General features: G+C 40.9%; 2 protein-coding genes across 2 annotated transcripts in view; both read left to right on the top strand.

Moving 5' to 3' along the window:
- Positions 1-1578: 1578 nt before the first annotated feature.
- LOC107724093 (uncharacterized) lies at positions 1579-14816 on the top strand. Its single transcript, XM_016532874.1, has 4 exons — positions 1579-1966; positions 2276-2392; positions 6150-11049; positions 13463-14816. The coding sequence occupies exons 3-4, from the start codon at positions 6960-6962 to the stop codon at positions 13894-13896; spliced, it is 4524 nt and encodes a 1507-aa protein (XP_016388360.1). The 5' UTR covers positions 1579-1966; positions 2276-2392; positions 6150-6959; the 3' UTR covers positions 13897-14816.
- Positions 14817-17100: 2284 nt separating this feature from the next.
- The window catches only part of LOC107724103 (hepatic leukemia factor-like), an 8619-nt gene continuing 1579 nt past the window's right edge, over positions 17101-24140 (top strand). The window contains exons 1-3 of the mRNA XM_016532887.1: positions 17101-18066; positions 20389-20820; positions 23413-23657. Coding sequence (XP_016388373.1) covers positions 17874-18066; positions 20389-20820; positions 23413-23657 — 870 coding nt within the window. The 5' untranslated portion in view covers positions 17101-17873. The remainder of the gene's footprint in view (positions 18067-20388; positions 20821-23412; positions 23658-24140) is intronic.

Raw genomic sequence — 24140 nt, 5'->3', positions numbered from 1 at the left:
AACTGGGACAGTCTTGCGCACTTACTTCCTGACTGTCGCGCGCACGCGCTCTCAAGTGGCCAAGAGGCAAGTGTGGGTATTTGGACAAGGGGAATATCCTTGACACATGCTAGCTATGCCTATTAGAAGCTAAGAAAACATATAAATCATATGCTTTTACAATGCTTCACGCAAACAACTTAAGACAGTATAACAAAAAAAATCTGATGATTAAAAAAAATACCTTTTTAGCATGAAAATGATTATTTGTAGAAGGAATGGTCACATGTGCCTGATTTCATCCAGGAAGGATGAGGGGCTGATTGAGCATGTGCAGTATGAATATCATCACTGTAGCTCATTCCTGATTGAAGAAATAAACCATGTTGCAACTGTCCCCACTCTCCCCTATATGTTTTTGGGATGCTTAGCCTACATCCCAATATATTATGTGCCGAGTATTTTGATCTTCGGATTAATTGTTTGTTTACATTGGGTAAAACAGCCAGTGGTCTGTTAAACAGATGCAACTCATTTAGCAACTTTTGACAGCTATATGATTTAGGATCAATTTGGATTAGAATGTGTGGATGATTTATGTTAACAATGAAAGAGAGAGAATAATGTAGTGGCTGATGTATTGTCTAAAGGTTAAAAGTGGGTTCCGCACATTTACACAGGCCTACCATAAATCTCAGCTTTTCATTCACTTGCACTCATTCATCTTTTTAATTTTCTTTATATTTAGTGGTCTAAAATATTGTTTAAACCTAGCTTTTTTTTAAATTTAGTTTCTATTGCTATGGTGTAGGCTACATTATATTTCTATTTGACATCAAATCCTTTTGTCTGCAGTATAATGTTCTGTTTTGTATTTATTGATCTAAAACGGGCCGTTTTAGGTTCTTAAATGGTTCCTGAGGGAGACGGACGAGGCATCACCGGCATTCGCCATTTTGAGGGGCAGGGTGGGCGAGGACCTTATGTTCGAGTAGGGTGGGGAAGAGACGGCGGCATGTTGGTAAAATGGCTTCAGAGAGGTGCTGTGCCCTGCATCCTTTCCAAAATATATGTGCTGTCTAAAAATGCTGCGCGCGTTCTCTCTCTCTCTCTGTCGTTCTCTCGCAACATGAAATAACTGTTCTAATTAATTTGGCTCACATATGCGCGGAACAGCTGTTCCGACTGGCTATTTTGTATCAGTCAACGCGCAGCGCAAGAGAGATGAAATGTGTTGTTTTTGAGTCTCGTGCGCGAAACTCGTGAAATGTGCGTTTTGAGAATGTGTTTCTACGTCACACAGCAGTGGAATATTTAGAACGCGCCGCGCGCCATTTGTTTTTGGCGCTTTTAGACACTGGTTTACTAACCCCGTAACTTTACGACGAATACCGTCAAATACAAGGTTCGGGGTGTTTTATTGAAAGTTACGCACCATGTCCCTGTCAGCCTACCTCAATAAACTAAAATACATTCTAGAATGAAAAAGCCTTTCTTTGACCCCACTTCATCACATACTGGTTTCAGTACGTTAAGCAGGACAATGTCGGACGTTTTAACATGTAACACCACCCGGAACTTGTATCACTGCTCGGAAACGACCACTGTGAGGCGAACAGAAGTACCCAAAGGAAGACGGGGGCACTAAAAATTGACACGGGGCGGAAAATATTTGGCCGATCATAATCCGCAAAAATTTCAGCGGAAAACGGACTGGAAGGGCAGTTTCGGTCGGAATCTTAGGATGAGAACGATCTCGCGCGAGGTTGAGCGTTAGCGAGCGCAGCCAGCGGAAATTGGGGTTTGTTTAACGGATCGAAAGCGATGGAGAGGCCTGCGAGAGTGTTTTTCCACGGGATGAGGAAAAATGACCTGCTAACCTGAAATCGGAAACCGCCTTTGTGCACATCTACGCTTTCGGCGCCCTTTTTAGCTTTATTATTTTCACGCATTGCTCTTCGAGAGGACTTTCTCCGTTCACGAGCAGGTGGGATACTAAAGCTTTTGAATGCATTCTGTTGCAATGTAAAAGGGTACGACGTCTTTATTTAGCTAGCTAAGAGGCTAGCAGAGTGAAGTGGGCTTGTAGGCTGAATTCATCTGACGGGCTGTCTGCACTCACAGTCACTTTCTTGTTTCTGTTTCTGTTTTTCTGTCATGTTGTTAGCCTCTACGCTGTGAGTAGCATACGCACATTTAAGTTAAATTAGTGCATGATAACGCCAAGTTGTTTGTACATTTAACAGCTCTGATTTTGCTGTAATTTTTTATTTTGAAACTTTTTGCTGTGCCATAGAGGGATGTGATTGAAAAAGGGAATTCGGCTTTCCCCCTCTCCCTCATCCCCCTTCACAGTCCACACAACCATCCCGGAGAACAATCGGCGCTTTTCTTTCAACCTGCAAAGGCTTTGGTAAGTTTTCAGTTATACAATGGAATTTAATTGTAGTTGCGTGGGGATTTTGTCATTTGTCTTTTATGTTGACAGTGTGCCATCATTTCATTTTCTTTGCTGAGCTCTTGATTTTCATGTTTTTTTCCCCCTCAGTGAATTGCTGATTATTGATTACTTTTCCATGCATGTTCTCTTATTGGAGTTATTAGAATCATCTGTGTTTTTAGTTGCATTTCAGTTACATTTGACAAGTATAAAGACTTTTTTGATTTTTTGACAAATATAAGGATTTGATTTTGTCATATTTTAGGACTTACACACACACACACACACACACACATATATATATATATATATATAGCTCAGTATTTAACTGTCTGTTTTTCTTTATATTTACGTTAAAAATATATATTTATTCAAGGTGAATTCATGTAAATGGCAGCCATTTGTTTGTTTGCTTCATACATAAATTGCTGTATTGCAAAGTGTGAATTCGGGCACTTTTGTTTACGTTGAGTAAAACAACCATTGGTATTTTTAAGTAGTTTCAGCTCAGTTATTTTTGACTATTATAAGGATTTGATTTGTGCAGATATAAGCATTTGATATTGACAGGTTTAAGGACTTGTAATGATCAGTTTGTATTGGAATGTGTGGATGAATGTTTCAACTGTTTTGGCTGGTGTGGTTTTACCTCAGTATTTATTTATCTACCTGTCTTTAGAAATCAATTCAAGGTAAATTCAGGTAAATTGGGTCACTTTTGACAGTCATTTATTTGTTTATTAAATAACTTGCTGTGCACGTTTGGGTGCTTTTGTACAAACAACCAGTGGTCATTTAAATAGTTTCAGCTGAGTTACTTTTGACAAATATAATATCTATCAAAATCAAGACCTTATTAGAATTTCGAAGGATCACTTTGTTTGGAATGTATGAATGTGGACAGTTTATTTATTCATTTATTATGATTCTTATTTGCTTATTTCTTATGTATATTATGAAAAACACTTACTACGTAGTTGCTTAGAATAAATTTTGCTTGTGTCATAGCAAAGCTTGCATATCTGACAATGGGATGTACAGTTCATCTCAGACCTAGATGCACCTGATAACCATACTGATTTTAACCTGGTAACATGTTATTTGGCTTAGCCTTCAGACGTCAGGCATTATGGTTTGGGTAATCTGTCAGTATTACTATACTGTAGTGTTAATGTAATACTACGTTTTTAGTAGTTGTTACCAGTGAAATTTCATGTTATTTAATACCAATTTGGATACCACAGCAAAAAAGAATATACTATTGTTACATTGCATGTTATATGCTAACATTCCTTTATTTAACTAAATATTAAAGTTTCATTTTTATTTTTAGGTATGCATGAGCTTGTGACTAATTTGGTGACGTTTGTTTACACTGAGTAAAACAACTAGTGGTCTTTTAAATAGTTGCAGCTCATTTCCTTTTGAAAGATATAAGGACTTCTAAGGACTAGTTTAGATTTTTTCAGGATTCCTTGAATGGAAAGTTCAAAAGAATGTAATAACTTACAAAAGTGTAAAATGTATGCTTTCTGTTTACACTGAGCAAAAGAACTAGTGGTCTTTTAAACAGTTGTAGCTCAGTTACCTTACATTCCTTACAGGAATGTGTAAATGAATGTGAACCATTTATATTAACGAAGGTGCTTTTTATTTGCTTGTTTCTTCAGTTACAGTGTGCATGTTATCCATGAATAACGTTTGCATGTCATAGCAGTGCTATTTGGCAACACAGATGGAGTTATTAGCCTCATACTAATTTTTAAAGGGTTAGTTCACCCAAAAATTAAAATTCTGTCATTAATTACTCACCCTCGTGTCGTTTCAAACCCGAAAGACCTTCGTTCATCTTCGGAACACAAATTAAGATATTTTTGATGGAATCTGAGAGCTCTCTGACCCTGCATAGACAGCAACGCAACTGAAATGTTCCCAAGTCCAGAAACGTAGCAAGGAGATCTGTAAAATAATCCATGTGACATCAGGGGTTCAGATTAATACCTTCATGTCTTTCAGAGTGTCCCCTTCCCCTTTTGCCCACTTTAGCCTGAGCTCCAGGCCCCCACCCCTAGACGAGCCATGCTCCTCATTATACTGCCAGCTTCCACTCTAGTTCCCAAGATTAGGCAAATGAGCTGCTCAACACACTCTATAGACTCCCCTCAAATTGCTAACTCTTTTTAAAAAGTCTAAACAACAAAAAATGGGAAGGACTGAATAATAACAACTCTCCTGTTTGTCCACCCGAGTCACAAAATGCAAGGTTCTCTTTCCGCCTGACGCAGAAACCGTTAAAGCTTATGACAATAGTGGCTGTGGCAGCAGTGATAAATAATAAAAACAACTTAACACTCTAGAACACACTCTTAATCACACACAAATTTCGAAAATCCTGAATTTATAGCTTTCCACCTAAAACCCCCTATGAAATCACTGGATGTGTGCTGCTTTCTTTCCAGTGTTTATATATTTCCATATTACCAAAACAGGATGGGATTTGGGTGGGATGGTTTTTGTTTTTTTTGTCTGAGGGGGAGGGACATTCACATTCTAGAGAGCATTTGATTGGACAAAAACTTGCATAGTGCAGGATGAGTCATCAACATTTTTAGTCAGCAGGGCTCTACAGTGCGACCATTTCAGTCGCATTTGCGAATGAAAACTACTGCGTGCGACTATGAAAAAATGTTTAGGAGCACCAGAACACAGAACAGCATACGCTGTTTACGTCCAGCTGATATTCTCCAAAATGGCACCAGGGTGATGCGGAGGAGACGAATTGTTGAATAAAGTCGTTACTTTTGCGCACAAAAAGTATTCTCGTAGCTTTGTAACATTACGGTTGAACCCCTGATGTCACATGGATTATTTTACCGATCTCCTTGCTACGTTTCTGGACTTGGGAACATTTCAGTTGCGTTGCTGTCTATGCAGGGTCAGACAGCTCTCAGATTCCATCAGAAATATCTTAATTTGTGTTCCGAAGATGAACGAAGGTCTTACGGGTTTGAAACGACATGAGGGTGAGTAATTAATGACAGAATTTCATTTTTGGGTGAACTAACCCTTTAAAATTGTGAAAAAAAATTGGCTCTTAGATGTCAGCTGTTTATGGTTTGTTTTCTGTCAATTTTATTTTAAGGTAATTAAAATGCAGAAGTTGATACCATTGCCAGTGAAATTCTATGTTATTCCATACCTTTACATACATTTCAACACCACGGGAAAATAATATTGAACTACTGAAAAATTACATTGAACATGCTCCTGTATGTGAGTAGTTAAATATGAATGTGTATATTTAAACATTAAATTGAAACAGTGGTTATGCAGTGTCATGCATTTCTCTACTAAGTAAACGCTGCTGTAAAGGTTTTTTTTGTTTTTTTTAGTAGGCTAATTATTTTTGGTATTACTGTTGTACAAAAGTAACAGTACTTCTGACATCCCTGTTTTAAGGTATTTAGATGTTTTTTTTTTACATTATTTACCATTAGAGTTCTAAAATTCTTTCTAATATGATTTATGTCTGTTATCTTTTTTATGTTTTATGTCTTTTATCTTTGTGTCTTTAGGATTTTTTGTGGTAGAAAGTGATGTTTTGCATTTGCTTTGTGAGTCATTGCTTCTCATGTCTTGTTTGTACCAATCTCTTGATATTCTTTTGAAATATTTGTCTTTTGATTAAAAATCTTCTTACTATTTTTGATCTCTCTTTTCTTTAAATCAGGACTGACAGGGTGCCCACGGCAGAGAGGAGGAAGAACTTGGTCATACCACTGTGTTGTGTTTGTGGTCTTCCAGCTGAGGTGTTCTAGACAGGTTGGATACACCCTGTGGACTATCTGACCTTTCACCTTTTCACTCCAACTTGGAACAATTAAAAAAAAAAGTTGCTCACCAGAATTTTCTCGTTAAATGAAGACATTACTGAGGAAATCAAAAAGTGGGACCATAATATTCAGAAGTTGTCAAAGGAATACACCAATATCAAGAAAGAAAGACATTCCCTCGTTGCTTCAGTTTTAAGTGGCTTTCAACACTAAATGGTTTGCTTTTTAGTGAAACACATTTTGTGAAGCAAATTATCATATGATATTAGTAGACATGTTTTTACTGTTTTAACTGTAGATATAGTAATTTTGAATGACTAATGCAGACCTGTGTTTAGTGCATGATATTGTAAACAACCTTTACCCTTTTTTTATATTTATAGATGATTATTTAATCCAAGACTTCCAGAGTTTTATCACATGTAGTGGCCCACTACTATAGCCAAAACTCTGTTTGTTTGGGATGGACAGTCATTACATCAGACAAATTACTCCCACACAGGCATTTCTTTGTAAAAACTGGAGCTGCTAGCAGATTACTTTAAAGCTTTATATTGATTATTAGTGGCCCTAGTGGCAGATTTTTTTTTCTGCACATCCTTTAGGTTAGTTTACATTGTCCACTTTACTGCAACAGGGACAAGTGAACCTTTACAAGTGAACAGGGACAAAAAATCCTAGAAACACCCCTCAACAGTGAGAGGGAGATGTTCCAGTTTGGAAAGTACCCTATGGACATTTTAGAAATGCTCAGTGGACACCAGGCTCACCAGTTCAAAGGACTGGGGCTGGAAAGACAACTGCAGCACCAACAGCAGGTCCAACTTCAGCACCAGCAGCAGCTTCAACAGCAGCAGCAACAACAGAGTGAGGCATCTGGTGGCCTCCTGTCTGGGCTTGGCCTCGGTTCCCTTCAAGGATCTAGAAGTAATGCATTTGCGGATTCTTCATCCTTATTTGCCAAAATGAGTGCACCCCCTCCACCTCTTCCACAACAAACTCAATCTTCACAAAGCACACGTAAATCAAGCAAGATGATCAGCGGGAGTGGCAGTTCTGCCCCTGGCTATCCACAGTTCCTACGCACATTTCACCCTGCTGAGGCTGCGCTAGCGCAGGAGCAGCTTCACTCAGGAATGGGGCGTTTCGATTTTGCAGGAGGAAGTACTGGAGGAGGCTCTGGGGTAATTGGAGGAGTTGTAACATCAGCACCACCGCCACCACCCTTGCACCCTGGCCTCTCTGTTCCTCAGCCATCTCCTGGGCCATCCTCGTCATCGCCCTCCCCTTCGAGTTCAACCACCACTTCTAATAATCCCCCCAGCAGTAGCAGCTCAGTGGCTGGATTAGTCGGAGCCCAGTCTGATGCAAGAAGTTTACACCAGCAGTTCAGTTGCATGCTCGCTGCAAACCAATACCTGTTTTCTGGAGTGCCCACAAATGCAAGTTTAGAACAGTTTCTAGTTCAGCAGGGTCCCCATAATCATCTCGGCCTTGCGGATTCAAATACAGGTCTTGCTCCTCCTCCAGCCCTCCATCCTTCTCACACCCATGGCCATCCAACTCCCCAGCCCCAGCAACAGCAGCAGCAGCTGCCACCTCATGCGTTGTCCCACCCTCACAGCCATGCGCATCCACACCACCCTCTACACCCTGCTCCCCAACCTTCACCTCTTGGTGGTTTTGATTTCCAAGGTATTCCTGTTCTTTCATCTAATCAGCTGGCTTCTCTAATGCAACAAGAAGCAGGCCTGCCTTTGCCACTCCCACTACATCTCTCCGTACCAAAAGATGATGGGAAAGGAGATAGTGGATCTGGGGCTGGAGGAAGTGGAGGTAGTGGCAGCAGGAGAAAGAAAGCCATGGCTGGCTACCTGCCCCAGAGGAAGTCAGATAATAACAGTAGCAGCAGTACAAGCAGTGCTAACTGCCATGCCAGCTCTGGGGCACATGGTCATGATGGGTCCTCTGGTCTTGTGGGAGGAGGTGGAGGGGTTGGTATGAGGGGTCTTGGTGGTGACCCCTCCTCCATCCTCTCCTCGTCAACACCGTCCTCCTCTTCTTCAACTGTCTCCTCCTCTTCTTCCTCTGCCCCATCTTCAAATTCTGCTTCTGTGCTGGTATCAAACGTCTCTCAGAACCCCAAGCCCGAAAATACGCAATCAATGACTCCCAATATCACACAGCCAGAGCAAGAGCCTCACTTTCATTGTGGAGAGTGTGGCAAGTCTTTTACCCACCTCCAAAGCCTTCGCCGACACATACGCTGCCATGAAGAAGATGGTGGTGGTCCCAACAGCAGCACAAACACAAACCCAAGTCATCAGCATCAGTCAGATCTCCCCCACTCAACACAAGATGGAATTTCGCAAAATGCTCACCATCAGCATGAGAATACAGACCCCATGTCTTCCGCTTGCTCAAGTCCAGATAAGTCATACTGTTGCAATGAATGTGGAAAGGGGTTCAAGAAGAGAGGGCACCTCCTTCAGCATGGCATTATCCACTCTGGAGCTCGTCCATACACCTGCTCCATTTGTGAGCGTTCATTCAACCGCAGAGAATCTCTCACTCGGCATGAGAAAATTCACGAAGATAAGCCCTATCGCTGTCCTGCTTGTGGCCGCTGCTTTAGAGAGAGCACTTCTTTGCTTAACCATGCTGCATCAGGTAACTGTGGCAAGGCAGGGAGGAGATCTAGAAGCAGCGATGGTAGCTCAATAAGTTCAGTAGAGGGCAAGGTTGAAAGTGACTTTCCAGGTGGGCAAATGGATGACACAAAAGAATTGGTATTTTGCAAAAATGAGGATAGCACAGCAACGATGTCTTGTGACAGTCTGTATTCACAGGGAAGAAGTGTTAATCAAAACCCTGTGGGCAAAACTGAAGAGAAGTATAATCCTGAGTATTCAAGAGATCCTTACCAAACTTCCTACAGAGTCGATGACTATCGTCGTCAACAGGCCAACCCATCATCCTACTCTGGAGACTCCTGTAGCAACAGCATGTCGAGTCCGGCCCTCAGAAAAGCTCCTTTAGCCCCCACACTTCATCCACACCCTCAAAATCAGCAGCACCATCACCAACCGCAGTCTCATCTGCCGCTTTCCTCTCTTTTGGATGACTCTGAGGATGAAGTCACCAGTAGTGCCATGTCTGCCATTGCTGCAGCTGCTGCCGCCTCTGTCTTGCCTGCTGAGATGAACAATACTGGGGGACGAGAGGAACGGAGAGACATTATCGGAGGTCTGCTAGGAGGGCTTGGCTTCGGGTCTATGGGTGCCTCTTCATCTACATCTGCAGGAAATGGTGGGAATGAAGAATGCCTGAGTGGTTCAATGATACCTTTATCTCACCCCACCCAACAGCAGCAGCCTAACTCACAGAATGCCAACAATCCTAATGCCAAACCCAAGCGGCCACGGAAGCCCAGACAGAAAAGAGAGCCGAGACCTGGTGGGGCTCCAGGAGAAGGAGTGAAACGTCGGAGAAGCAATGGTGCTGCTGGAGATGGTTCTGAAAAACCTTATTTATGCACTGTTTGTGGGCGGGGCTTTAGCAGACGTGAGACTTTACGTCGGCACGAACGTGTGCATACAGGGGAAAAGCCATTTCATTGTGACATCTGTGGTAAAGACTTCCGGGAGCCGTTTCACCTTACCAAACATCAGACTGTTCACTCGGGGGAGAAGAACTACAAATGCACCCTTTGTGGAAAAGATTTTGGATATGCACAGAGTCTGAAAAGGCATGAAAAGTTGCATCTACGGGGAGATTTCAAGCCGAGGCGGAGTAAAACCAAATCTGCTGCAAATCAAGGGGCACCCACTAATCAAGATCAACCCGATCAAACCAATCAGACCAACCCTGGCGCTTATTACTCCTATTCTCAGGATAAAGTTCAAGGATCTAATGCTAGCACAAGCAACCAACCCCCTCCTAAGCTATATACATGTGAGATTTGCTGGAAATCTTTCCGCCATCACTTCCACCTGACTGCCCATCACCAAGCCATTCACGAACACGGAGGGGAGAAACTGTTTTCGTGTGAAGTGTGCGGTAAGGCATTTTCCTACTCCAACAGCCTGACCAGACATAGATTATCTCAACACGGTTTGACTCGTACTGGGCCAACAACACAACCAACAGGTAGTGAATCTATTGGAACTGCCCCATCTGTCTCTGAGAGTGAGGCTGCAACCAATGCACTCCTTCATATAACCCCCGAAAGTGGAAGTCATGGAGTACAACAGCCCCATTCAACCATTGCTCTCACGCAGCATCCTCAGCCTGCTGGCTATTCTCCGCTCTTCTACACTCCAGAATCAGGACATCACGGTTCAAATGTGACTTCACACCCCCAACATCTGCACTACTCAAACCCCACTATGGGTCCCCTCCAACTTCAACAACCAATCAGCGGGAAGCAGCTAATTTATTCAGGGGTTCCAAGTAACACTGTTCATTCCACTCCACCTCATATCCACATTTCACCACCCCAGCACTCTCAACACCACCAGCAACAGCACCCCTTTTCGATGCCGTCTCAACATCTACAGCAAAGCCCTCAGACCCAGGGAGATGGCACCCAGAGGAAGAAAAAAAAAAAAAAGAAAAAATATAAACTGGCTAGTAGCATGCAGTTGATGGCTGGATTCAGTGCTTACGAAATTGCCAGGAGGCATATGTATTTAAAACGAAAGAAGTGCAGGCTTCAGCAGCAGCTAAAGAGGAAGAAGTGGATAGCTCAGCTGAAATGGGCCAAGTTTACTGGAGGAGGGCTTGGTTTAAATGTAGGTGGAAGCACATGGCGTGTGGGGCGGTTAAGGTTTAGAGGCCTGCGGTCTCTCATCGTTCCCTTAAAGTCATACTCTTGCCCTGTCTGTCCCTTTACCATTTTTTCAAGCCGCATAACTCTTTCAGTGCACCGTGTGACCAGGCATCCGCCAAAAAAACATGGCCGTCAGACTCGCCTGCGCTGCATAGTCTGTGGAAAACGTTCTCGAAGGTTACTGACAGCTCTCCGTCATCGGGCCCACCACCTGTCTCAAGGGGCGTTCTCTTGCTCTCGATGTCCCTCGGACTTGCTGCAGTGAAACTTTCAAAACATGCAAAATATTCTGCAGAGCTGACGCGGAGGGGACAGAATGGTGTCGCTAATGCCATGTTCCTGTGTTTAATGTCATCTGTTTTTTAAGAAATATGTAAAGAAACCTTTGCAGGTGTTTCTATGGCAAGTGTTAATGTCTTTGGTTGTGAGATTGGCTAGCGGGAGCGAGGAATAGCCAGTCTGTACTGTACAATGCGTATTATATTTTATTAAGTAACAGTTGTTCTTTCTTTTTTATTATTCAAAGTATACTTTTTTTTTAAATCATTTTTACTATTTTAGGGGTGGGTGGGTTTGTGGCAGGGTCTGTCATTGTAAGATGTGGGGAATATATGTATCGGTGTGATTTTTGTTCGCTGCCCCATCTGTTTGTTTAACCCAAACCACAGTTTAGCCCAGCTTTCCCAACACTATTGTATTCATTCTCAATACTTTACTTAGCTCTACTGTCCCAATGTTTTCTTCTCAGTAAACTAAAATACAAAATATAAATACTAAACAACTGCTTTCTTTTTCTGAGTCAACAGAAATGTTGAGTTTCTCAGAAAGCAAATAAAAAGATAGAAAATGTACAGTCTTTGTTCTGAGTGTTTCTTCTGAATGTTTATGAGAAGCAGAGCTTTGCCTCTTCATGACGGTAAGCAGATTGGGTTAATTGGTTATTTATGGCATGAAAGTTAAATGATTTATAAACGTCAAATGAGAGGATACGACCAGGTGTTACGCACCTGGTGCCATGGTGCCTAGTTCTGCTGGATGGGGCTGTTTACAGCTCACATGTGTTGGCACATGCCCTATGCAGTGCCATACACTATTAGAGGTGGAGAGAAGAATGCCCTTAAGGGTACTTTAGTTTGGTGTGTCAGAGGAACACAACCGTCTGTTCACTTAGTTTCTCTCTCGAGTGTCTCCAAGCAAAAGTTTAATGAGTTCAATACAGGACATCATCTCACATGACCTTAATTGAAATTAACATGAAACTGCAAGTTGCAAACAATGTCCACTAGGTGGCAGTAATGTTCTCTGTGTGGCCTGAGAGGCCTCAGAAATCAAATCAACTCGATTTGCTTTGCAAGGCTTGTGCAGTGCAGGATGCTGAACAGAATCATACCAACAATTCGGTGTTTTTTTCCCCCTCCAGGGTCACATATATTAAGTTAATTTGTTTCCAAATCTGTTACGTTGTACTAATATTTTCTGAACACAAGTATAAGGAATTTTCAGATTTAAAGTTACTGTAACAGTCTATGTATTCTCATGTTTTGTTTTAGAACTGTTCTCCATTACATAATACATAAACAGTTTTCCTAGTAAAAGAAAACCTGGATTTATCTGAAATTTCAGGTGAAGTTTTTATATATTTGTTTGAAAAAGTTATAGGCTAGAAATTTACATAGTGAGTACATTTTTCTAGTTTTGCTGTTCATTATTTCACCATCTGTGTATTGGTTCTTCTGAGTGCTTTTACAACATGCTTGCTTGTAAGTCAGCATGAAACATAAGTCTATCTTTTGAGGTTCTTAACTGAGCACGTAGTAGGCTATATTTTAAATTAATACAAAAGACTGGTGCCTGCCTTATAAATAGAAATACACCCATCTTTATAAATAAATTAGTGCTGTCAAACGATTAATCGCATCCAAAATAAATATTTTTGTTTACATAATATATGTATGTGTACTGTGTTTATTTATTATGTACAGTGGGTACGGAAACCAATCAGCGGGAAGCAGCTAATTTATTCAGGGGTTCCAAGTAACAATGTTCATTCCACTCCACCTCATATCCACATTTCACCACCCCAGCACTCTCAACACCACCAGCAACAGCACCCCTTTTCGATGCCGTCTCAACATCTACAGCAAAGCCCTCAGGCCCAGGGAGATGCCACCCAGAGGAAGAAAAAAAAAAAAAAGAAAAAATATAAACTGGCTAGTAGCATGCAGTTGATGGCTGGATTCAGTGCTTACGAAATTGCCAGGAGGCATATGTATTTAAAACGAAAGAAGTGCAGGCTTCAGCAGCAGCAAAAGAGGAAGAAGTGGATAGCTCAGCTGAAATGGGCCAAGTTTACTGGAGGAGGGCTTGGTTTAAATGTAGGTGGAAGCACATGGCGTGTGGGGCGGTTAAGGTTTAGAGGCCTGCGGTCTCTCATCGTTCCCTTAAAGTCATACTCTTGCCCTGTCTGTCCCTTTACCATTTTTTCAAGCCGCATAACTCTTTCAGTGCACCGTGTGACCAGGCATCCGCCAAAAAAACATGGCCGTCAGACTCGCCTGCGCTGCATAGTCTGTGGAAAACGTTCTCGAAGGTTACTGACAGCTCTCCGTCATCGGGCCCACCACCTGTCTCAAGGGGCGTTCTCTTGCTCTCGATGTCCCTCTCGATTCTGGAACAGCACTCTCCTGCAGCGCCACAAATTTGCTTGTCGGCATGTCAGTAGAGGAATCAAAATGTCAATAAAGGGGACTAATGTTCAGAAGGCAGAGGACCAGACTGAAAGATCAACAGTTGTGACCGGTTACAGGCACTAAGTAAATTGACATCTAAAAAAGTAGAAGGCCTTAAAAACCGATGTTTTCGAGGCAAGGATCACGTGGAAGTAGGCATAGAGGACTTTGGTGTTAATCGCCACACATTCAACTCCTTAACCGTGATCAGACTATAACCAAGGGAGTGCCTCTTAAAAATAAAAGACTCGGTTGACGTGAAAACAAGTCTGTACCTAAAGAACCATCCATTATCGACATGGATCTCTAACGGTTTCTCCAAAGGGGAAGAATATTCTAGATTATGGAACTGTTTTTTGGTAGCACCTTTGTTGTAATGGTAGCATCTCTATCCTCTAAAAATGCATTCATTATGTATTTTCGTAACTTTATTTGTGCTGCAATGATGGATGCATACCAGTGAAAGTGAACTAATTTGAACAGTAACAATCTATTCTCTAAACTAGTTTCCCCCCATTAATTCAGAGCTTAACGGTATAGCCTTTGTTTACTCTCAATTATACATAGCTTTTTTGTTCATTGAGGTGTTGTTTTGTTTCCCCCCCTTTTGCTGTCTTCATGTTAAAATGCAAAGGTTTGACCTGGAACTGAAAGTTACTGGTTTTGGGAAGAGAATCAAGTACATAGTGTGTGTATTCCCTATGAACAACCTCAGTTATGACACTCCATTGTTGAATTGAACAGTGTCTCAAAGAGGACTCACTGCAGTGAAACTGTCAAAACGTGCAAAATATTCTGCAGAGCTGATGCGGAGGGGACAGAATGGTGTTGCTAATGCCATGTTCCTGTGTTTAATGTCATCTGTTTATTAAGAAATATGTAAAGAAACCTTTGCAGGTGTTTCTATGGCAAGTGTTAATGTCTTTGGTTGTGAGATTGGCTAGCGGGAGCGAGGAATAGCCAGTCTGTACTGTACAATGCGTATTATATTTTATTAAGTAACAGTTGTTCTTTCAGGAAGCTGTTGATCCACTGACAGACGGAGGTGGGCATGGAGAGCTGAGTTAGTTTGGGCAGGAGGAGGTTTGGGATGATAGTGTTAAAGACCGAGCTGAAGTCCACGAACAGGATCCTCACATAAGTCCCTTATGTGAGTGTATGTGTATGTAACATGTGTATGTTATATTTATTATGTATATATAAATACACACACATACAGTATATATTTTGAAAATATTTACATGTATATACATTTATATTATTATATTATATATAAATATATTTAATATATAAACATAACATATTTTTCTTAAATATATACATGCATGTGTTTGTATTTATATATACATAATAAATATACACAGTACACACTCACATATTATGTAAACAAAAACTTTTATTTTGGATGCAATTAATCGCAATTAATTGTTTGACAGCACTAAAATACATTTAATTTAATAAAATAAATTTAATAATCCTTAATTGCAGTTCACACATCTTTTTACCAATAATTTTCATAACATTTTCAGTGGTTTATTACTGGTTAAACGCCTTTCAAAACCCACTTATGAAGAACAATTTCTAGCCAATGAAATACTGAGATGAGCATAACTAGAAAAAGCTATAAAAATGTCCGCTATAGAAATGTCCATGCCTTTGAAACCTTTAAAAAATGATTCTACGAGAAAAAAAAATCAGTCTCAAAATTCTCTCATATTTCTAGGTTCTCCGTGACTCTGCAAACGCTGAATCATTAAGGAATGAAAGCCATGGAAATTCACTTGTCAAATGATATGGGGGTTTACGGGTGTATATAAATTACTATCTTGTTTACTATGCAGTTGTAAATCAGATCCAGAAAAATTATTTACAGCTTGCCCTTTCGTGCATACAACTTAATAAGGATCAGATGTTTTAATATTATTTCAAAGGGATATTATCATAATTTTACACACTTTAAATTGTGCATAGTAAACCTATCAGCTGCGTGGTCAAAAACGGCAGTCTGTGCAAAAGAATCCCTGTGGATGGAACATTCTTCGTATTTGTTTTCATTTTTAAACACGCAAAGGCTGATTCCATTTGATCTCTGCATCTGACAAGAGTTGCCGGCACTAATCCACAAAGATCTCACCAAGCCGCCTTTGCATGTTGTTTTACTCCCATCTCACGCGGCACTAGCATGGGGAGAACTCTGGGAGGAGCGACTGACCTAGTTTTGTCCAATCGGATCTGGCGAAGGGCAGATACTGACCTACTTTAGACCAATCGCGTGCAGGAGAGGCCGCCGGTAGGTAGCGATCGCGCGTGCCTGAGCCATGTGCTTGCTACGAGGTCTAGTGCTGGCCTTAAGGTACTGTGGAAATACATTTGTGTCGGCCAAACCGACATGCTCACGTTTTTTGACTTATTCTAGCCAATGACAGCTAGCAACAAATTAGAGAATGAATGAATATGATGATGGTTAGAAAAAGCAGTCGCAGTTTGAACTTGGACGGACCAGACGAATGTTATTGCAATTCCGATAACAGTCTTTTGCATCTATTGATTTTGGTCATATGTGTTTACACATATTCGCAGGCACGTTCTCATAGACAAAGTTGCCACTGTATACGCATCACTGCAGCCCTTGCAACTTCTTTAGCGTAGCCTATATAAAGATAAATGACATGACGCTGTGTCAAAGTTACAAATATGATTCTTACATACACATTTATTATGAATAGTGTCAATTCAAAGTACGAATTAAAAGTAATTTTGACATTTTAGTGGGTCTATAAAAACTAATTCGTATGATTAAGATTGTTCAAGGAAAAAGGAAGCGAAGAAATGAGTAAATAAAGCATTTCTAGTCACGAAATCAAGATTTTTGTTGAGAATGCTGCAAACATTTTTCAAAAAAGCCAACATAAATAACAAAGAATACATTTATAAGAACCAGGCACTTTTTAAAATTGCTTTTTGTCATTGACACGAACATGTATTATATCGAGCTCTGTCCTTTGTCCTGTTCGGATGCACGTAGCCTCCCGTTCAAATTAGTTCGATCTATGAAAATGTAACGGCACAGAAGAGGTTAGTGAAAAACAGGGGTGGTCTGACATTAATATGTAAACAGGGACACTTTCTATTGGCCAGAGCGGCTCGTTTATCATATTGTGGGCGTTGATCGAGGAGGTGTGTATAATGAATAATGAATAGCCCCGCCCTTCAGTGCCGTTCCCCCGTGAGAGGTGATGTCACGAGCGCTGCCCGTGTACGTTCCAGCTGACTCTTGCTACTGTACCAAGCGCTCGCTTTACCGAGTGCCTGAAGAAAGAAAGAGAGAGAGAAGGAAAGAAAGAGGTTGCGGAGGTTAGCTACAAAAATAACGAGAGAGAGAGAGCAACAAAGAGGGCAGAGGAATAATAACAGCCATCAGTCTTGACCGTCACCGCTCACGTTTAATTGTTTATTATATTCTGAAGAGGGGAACCATCTTTTTATTTGCACACGGAGTTTTTTTACAGCTCTCTCTTGATTCGATTCAGTCTGACATTATAGTTTACTCGCAGTTTCCTGCCGACTGTGTGGGACTCAATCGTATCTCTGCCTCCATGGACGCCCGTCTAATCCAACTCATTCGTTTTTTCGGGGAATATTTCTGTCCTGGTCGGGAGGAGCACCAGTTAAATGCGATGACATACGTCAACAAATGAGCGCGATCCCACGAAAGGTTTACTGAACGCCAAACAATCGGCAGAATATTCTTTAAAGGGAGCCAGTGCATTTGAAGAGGATGAAGTACAACTCCGGCATCTTTCTCACTTGAGCGGACCATACAGAACGTCAGTTCACTTCAGATTCCTAATGGGAACGCATTAGCACTTTGAATTCGAATTTAAATGCTCATGAACTTCCATACACACACCCCGATCCAAGGTTCGTTCGACTGCCAAACTCTGTGTTTTTGTACATTTCTACTTTTGATTGGAACTCTTGATTCAGTCAACCAGCTCAACTGTCCAGTGATCTGAAAAGTTATTAACTGGTTAAACCTGGACTAGGTGTTAAACCGAGGAATGTCCAGGCCAATTTCTCAGCTATTGCCACCTGACCTTCCAGCAGGGACCAGTCCACAGCTCGGTCCTGCTAACCCTACAGGTACCACCACCAATGGCCACCTGAATAATTCCATGGCCAGTCTGAAATCCCTTCTTCAGCTGCCTATTAAAGGGGACCAGAGAGGGAAAGACTGCTGTGCTGAGATGAAAGGTGACTCTCTCTCTCTATCTCATCCACTAATCCACTCTTACAGTCTCTTAAATAGTGTCTCTTTTAAGATAATCTGTTATCCACAATATAATTTTTGCGTATAGTGTAGTTAAATCATCAATAGAGCAGCAGTATAACTTTTGGTGCCTCACAAGCTCTAGGCTGATCTACCTCAGTTCTGTGCAACCAGGAAACATCTTGTATTCTTCACTCAGTCAGGCTGTTTCCTCGACTCAATGGCTAAATCGTTGACAAATGATGTGAATTGACGGGTTCACTATAAATTAAAGAAATTAAGGGCCTCTGCCCTCTCTTAAAGGGATTTCTGAAGCTCCCATGGCTGCCATTAAAGGGATGCCATCCTAAAATGCATTGAGGTGTTGTCTTAATACGGATGTACACATTACTATTTGCTCAGTTGCGCACTCTTGTGGATAATACACGTCACTTCAGGTTTATAAAGGTTCAAAGTAATCAGGAAGAGGAGGATGCATACTGTAACAGCACTTTTAGTAAAAGTCCAGTGTTGTATTATCAAAATGTATTTGTTAATTCTTTAAATAAATTTGTTATTGGTAAATTTTCCAGTGTAATGACATCTTCGCTGCTGTGCTTTGTTGAAAACTCCCACTCTCCATCCATATCTTCTTTCTCTTTCCATTTGTTACCATTGTTTCCCTCTTCCAGTTTATTGGTTGCAAGCTCTTGAACATTCCTCCACTTCCAATTTGTCAGGACACTGTTGTAGAGTAAAACACAGCTTTTTCTCAGCTATCACTATGCAGCGAATATTCCCTCAGCTCCCCGCTTCCCTCAGAAGCACTCATGCAGCACTCTCATTTGCCAGCCAGATCCAACCCCCCACATCTCTCATCTCCCATCCATATCTTCTTTCTCTTTCCATTTGTTACCATTGTTTCCCTCTTCCAGTTTATTGGTTGCAAGCTCTTGAACATTCCTCCACTTCCAATTTGTCAGGACACTGTTGTTGTAGAGTAAAACACAGCTTTTTCTCAGCTATCACTATGCAGCGTATATTCCCTCAGCTCCCCGCTTCCCTCAGAAGCACTCATGCAGCACTCTCATTTGCCAGCCAGATCCAACCCCCCACATCTCTCATCTCTCCATCTGAGCGACGGGCAGAGAGAAAGAGACTTTCATCTTGGCCCATGGCATTCCAGCCGTGTACATGGCATTGTGCGTTTCTAAGCCCATTGCAGCTGTGATACTGCAGCAGTTCAAGGGTCATGTACTCGTGAAATTTGTTTATTCATTAAGCACACTGTACGCCTTAATGCATGGGCGTCATGTTTATTTGTGGAAATATGTTGAGATGCACCAGTATTACAACTGTTTATTATTTTCATGTTATGGTTGAAAACCGATAAACGTCCAATTAAAATGATATACTGTTTTATCTACATAAATAAAAATAAAGCACTAAAAAGACAATTATTTTTAAAAGTGAATTTCGCCACCCAAACATTGTAATGTACAGTATGTTAAAAGGATATTCATATTGAGATTTGCTTAAGATTACATTTAACAGTATTATTAAATAATTAGTGTTTTAAAGATGGACTTTAAGTGAGTTTTAAATGATGGCGAAGATAATCTGAGCATGCAGAATTAAGTATTCCGTATTATCCAGCAGTGTTGTTGTTAACTAAAGCTAAAACTACTGATAATTGTTTGTGGTAATTAAAATAAATCTACATAAAAATGACTAAAATATACTAAAACGCTAATAAAAATAAAGTAAAACTATATATATTAAAAAGTAATAAATATTTGGATTAAAACATTGAAATAATATAAAAATAAAAGCTGATAAACAGTAAAATAGTAAAATGATTAATTACTATTTAAATAATGTGTAATTAATATTAAAATACTATGTAACTTTTTTGTTTGTTAAAGTTTACAAAATTTATACAAGTACGCCATTAAGCAATCTTCCAAACCGTGTTTTTGTCTTATCCTTAATCACTACAGAATGCCTCCATTTATATTCAGACTATTCTTCCGCAAGACACATGCAGTTTTGTTTATTAACCACTAGAGCTCCAAAAGTTGCATAGTGTACCTTTAAAAATCCTGAATCTTGCTGATAACCGTTATGGTACTGATATATCATGCATCCCTTGAAATTGTAATTTGCACAAATGTTGAGCTTTGTGCTACGGTAAATGAAATTTTTTTTGTGTGATTAAATCCAGAATTTTGCAGATTTTCTTTCCATGGCATATATGTAAATTTATTTATGATAAAATAAAAAAGTGAACATATTTGATGGATTATTGTTCTTTTTGCCCCTCTCAGATAAAGACAAACCTCTGGACTCTGATGAGGATTCATTGGGTGGAGTTGGGGGCATGAACGTTGGGAACGGTGTCCTGCGTTCCACTAACCAGTCTGCCTTCCTCGGCCCATTGTTATGGGAACGTTCGCTGCCGTGTGACGGCGGCCTGTTCCAGCTACAGTACATGGACCTGGAGGAGTTCTTGACGGAGAATGGGATGGGGTGCATGCCGTCAGGAAACACCTGCAGTACAGCCGCTCAGGTCCCTTCCCAGAGCACGCAATCGGCCGTACCCAGCCAGAGTTCCCAGTGCCCACCTTCTTCCTCTCCGCCCTGCTCTTCCTCTGCCTCCTCCATCTCTTCCCTCTCCTCATCGTCTTCATCATCCTCTTTACTGGGTCTGGACGTGCCACAGGGACCTGGACTGCTGGGAGGTCCGGAGTGTCTGCATGGTAAGAAAGTTTTTCATTCGATTTTCCGAGGAATCATAATGGCTTGCTAATGGTTTAGTTGCCGCATACTGTGTTTTTAATGATAGTTAAATATCGCAATAGTTGCATATTGCAGATTGATTAGTGTTTGTCTGTACGACAACTTTATTTTGTTTCCACCACTTTTTTGGTGTATTTTTGTGTGTGCATTGGTGAAAACATGAGCAGGACAGTCTCAGCGACTCGTGTAGACTGCAGTGAGGCATGATGGGATGTCTAAAACTGTTGGCATCCGAAGCCCAGGGCAATGCAGGCTTTGAAGCTTTAAGGGCACAGCTGTGTGTGTGTGTGTGTGTGTGTGTGTGTGTGTTTGTAGAGTGGAAATGTTTCTTTACAGCATAATCATCAGAGCAGATAATGACCTCATGTAATATTTAGGGAAGCACCAAATTTAGCTTTATCAAGCAAAATAAATCCTACCTAACAACGTAATGGCATTAGTGATTGCACAGAGTGCAATACTTCCAAATATGTCTTTAGTTTTGGACATTGTTAAATTGAAATTAATATAAATTATTGTGCAGTATTCTGCACTGTAGTCACAAAAAGATCCATTTGAATTTTCAAAATGCTGCACAGAAAGAGGGAGAGAGATGACCGCTAGAGATGTGGGTGCATTTCTATTGCATGTTTTGAAATCTCTCTATCTCTCTCTCTCTCTCTCTCTCTCTCTCTCTCTCGCTCCCCCTCCCTCCCGCTCTCTCACACGTTGGGGCCATGTGCAGTAGACTTGTCACGTGCTGATGCAGAGAGCAATGGAGAGAAGAGACTGAGGGGAAAGAACGGACAGGGGAGGAGAAGGAGGGGCGAGAGGGATAGAAAGAGAAAGCTAAAAAGATATAAGCTTTAAAAGATATGTATGCATATGCCTGGTATTTGTCTTTTCTTCATGGTAAAACAAATGTTTGATTGTGTTTGGACATCTGAAACAGATCAAGTTGTGTGTGCTGTGTATTGATATGTGTGGTGCCAATAATGTGGTTATAATTGTATATTTAAAGTACATTAACGTGCGTGTATAGAGAGATAGATAGATAGATAGATAGATAGATAGAACGAGAGAGATAGACTGCATTGGGTTTGCCTTTGTATAGATAGATAGATAGATAGATAGGTAGATAAAACAAGAGAGATAGACTGCATTGGGTTTGCCTTTGTATAGATAGATAGATAGATAGACAGACAGACAGACAGACAGATGTATAGGTAGAACAATAGATAGATAGCCTTTGTATAAAACAACAGATAGATAGATAGATAGATAGTATTTGGTTTGTCTTTGTATAAAACGATAGAATGATATATAGAATCATCACGATAAAAAGAACGATAGAATGATAGAGAGATAGCATTTGGTTTGTTTTTGTATAAAATAATGGAATAATATATATATGATAGAACGATAGATAGATAGATAGATAGATAGATGGGCTTGCCTTTGTATGGCAGTATAAACACTGTATGTCATTGTGTGTGTTTGTATAGCTTGTACTATGTGAATTGTGCACACAGCTGTGTCTCTTGTTTATGTCTCCTCCCGCATAGAAAGGAAGAGGCCCAAAGGACAGCTGGTCTTGTACATGCTCATGGGAAAAAACACTTTTTTCCCTTGCTAGATTTCAGATAGATGAGGATTAGTACAGGAACTGGACAATATGTCGGTTTGGTGGGAGCGCGCTTTACGTAACAATCTTCCTATATCACTTTGTGTTGGTCTTTGTGCTTTGTCTTATTGAATGAAAAACAAATCTTTGGCAGGCCTCCTTGGAAGCTCATTATTAAATTACAAAGAATTTGATTATGTTTACATGACAATTTGCTTTCGAGAGCTGTTTCAAGTCTGAAGCCGGATTGTTCTGTTATAAAGTCTGAAATAAACAGAATGATCTTATTTCAACATTTACAGCCAGGCGATGTTTAAAGGTGCATACGACAACAAATGCTACTCGCATATAATTAGCTCTTAATTATATGTGTGTATCCCAAAATACATTATATCTGTGTAAGAAGTTACTCTGGAACAATTTAAAGCAGCGGCTCAGAACCACTAAAGCAGAAACTGCCATTACAGCTAATGTATCATAATTAACGTCAAGTGCTCGCCTTCCAATCGCAGTGTTATCAGCTGCTCTAAAAGCATATTTCACACTAAAAAGAGGAAGAATATATGAGAAGTAAGCAAAGTGCTGTAAAGTGCTGGAAAACGAGGCCCAATGAATTTAAACGATCTCGGCCGTGAACAAAGTGTGAGCGTTTTCAGAGTCAGTTTTATGGTGTTTCTCTGGATGTTTATAACATGAATTGAAACTGCAGGTTGGCTTGTCAACCTTGCCTGCCAGCTGCCGAAATTGGCAAGTGTCCACGTTGGCTTTTGGCGCAACCTTGTGGCCAAAACAAGCCACTGCATCTAGTCAGGGAACATACACTTGTATTGTTCATAATCCTCTTTGCTTTTAGCCCAGACTCGTGGTGTTTTCATCTGTCATGGTAACATGTGGTCTGCGACATGCGAGAGACAATTTTTTCCTGACGATTCTTTTATTTTCTCAACAGGGGCTCAAACTGTACCACCTGACCCTTCTCCGAGCCCCTCCTGCCCACCTCCGCCGGTGGTGCCGCCCACCAATGTGGCTGATGTCATGGTGAACTTTGATCCCGACCCCGCTGACCTCGCCCTGTCCAGTGTGCCAGGCCAGGAGGCGTTCGACCCGCGCAGGCATCGCTTTACAGAAGATGAGCTGAAGCCCCAGCCCATGATCAAGAAGGCCCGCAAAATGCTGGTGCCAGATGAACAGAAGGTACTACAGATAATTTTATTTTGATCATGCTGCTGGCAAGCATCTATGAATAATCAATTAAATAAATAAATGAAAATTAAATATTCCAAAAATTTCTAAAGGATAATATACAGTTTTAATCAGCATCCTAAAGCCTCGTACACACCGGGACGAATATCGCGCGTGCTTATCGCCGACGTTTTTCGACGCATCTTTTGTGTTCATACTCAAGTGATTTTCGCTGGCGATGAGCCGAGTGAACGTGCAAATTCACTCCCTGACATTAGATGGCGCTTAATGAAAAACAGAAATACCCCGGTACACATCGAATCCTATTTGATCTGCAATTCCTCTCCATAACAACTCCCTCTTATAGAGATTTTTGTAGTCGCTGTCGCGTTTGTCATAAAGCCCTTTGTGTTCAGACACCATTGAGATCAGCAGCTCTACATTCATCTTGGTCTACTTACTTCCTCTTCGTCATTAGGTATCAATGTTTACTCA

This window comes from Sinocyclocheilus rhinocerous, unplaced genomic scaffold, assembly GCF_001515625.1.
Source record: "Sinocyclocheilus rhinocerous isolate Xijiao unplaced genomic scaffold, SAMN03320098_v1.1 scaffold335, whole genome shotgun sequence".
Lineage (NCBI taxonomy): Eukaryota > Metazoa > Chordata > Actinopteri > Cypriniformes > Cyprinidae > Sinocyclocheilus > Sinocyclocheilus rhinocerous.
The sequence above is the reverse complement of the archived record's forward strand: the minus strand, read 5'-3'. Positions and strand labels throughout refer to the sequence as shown.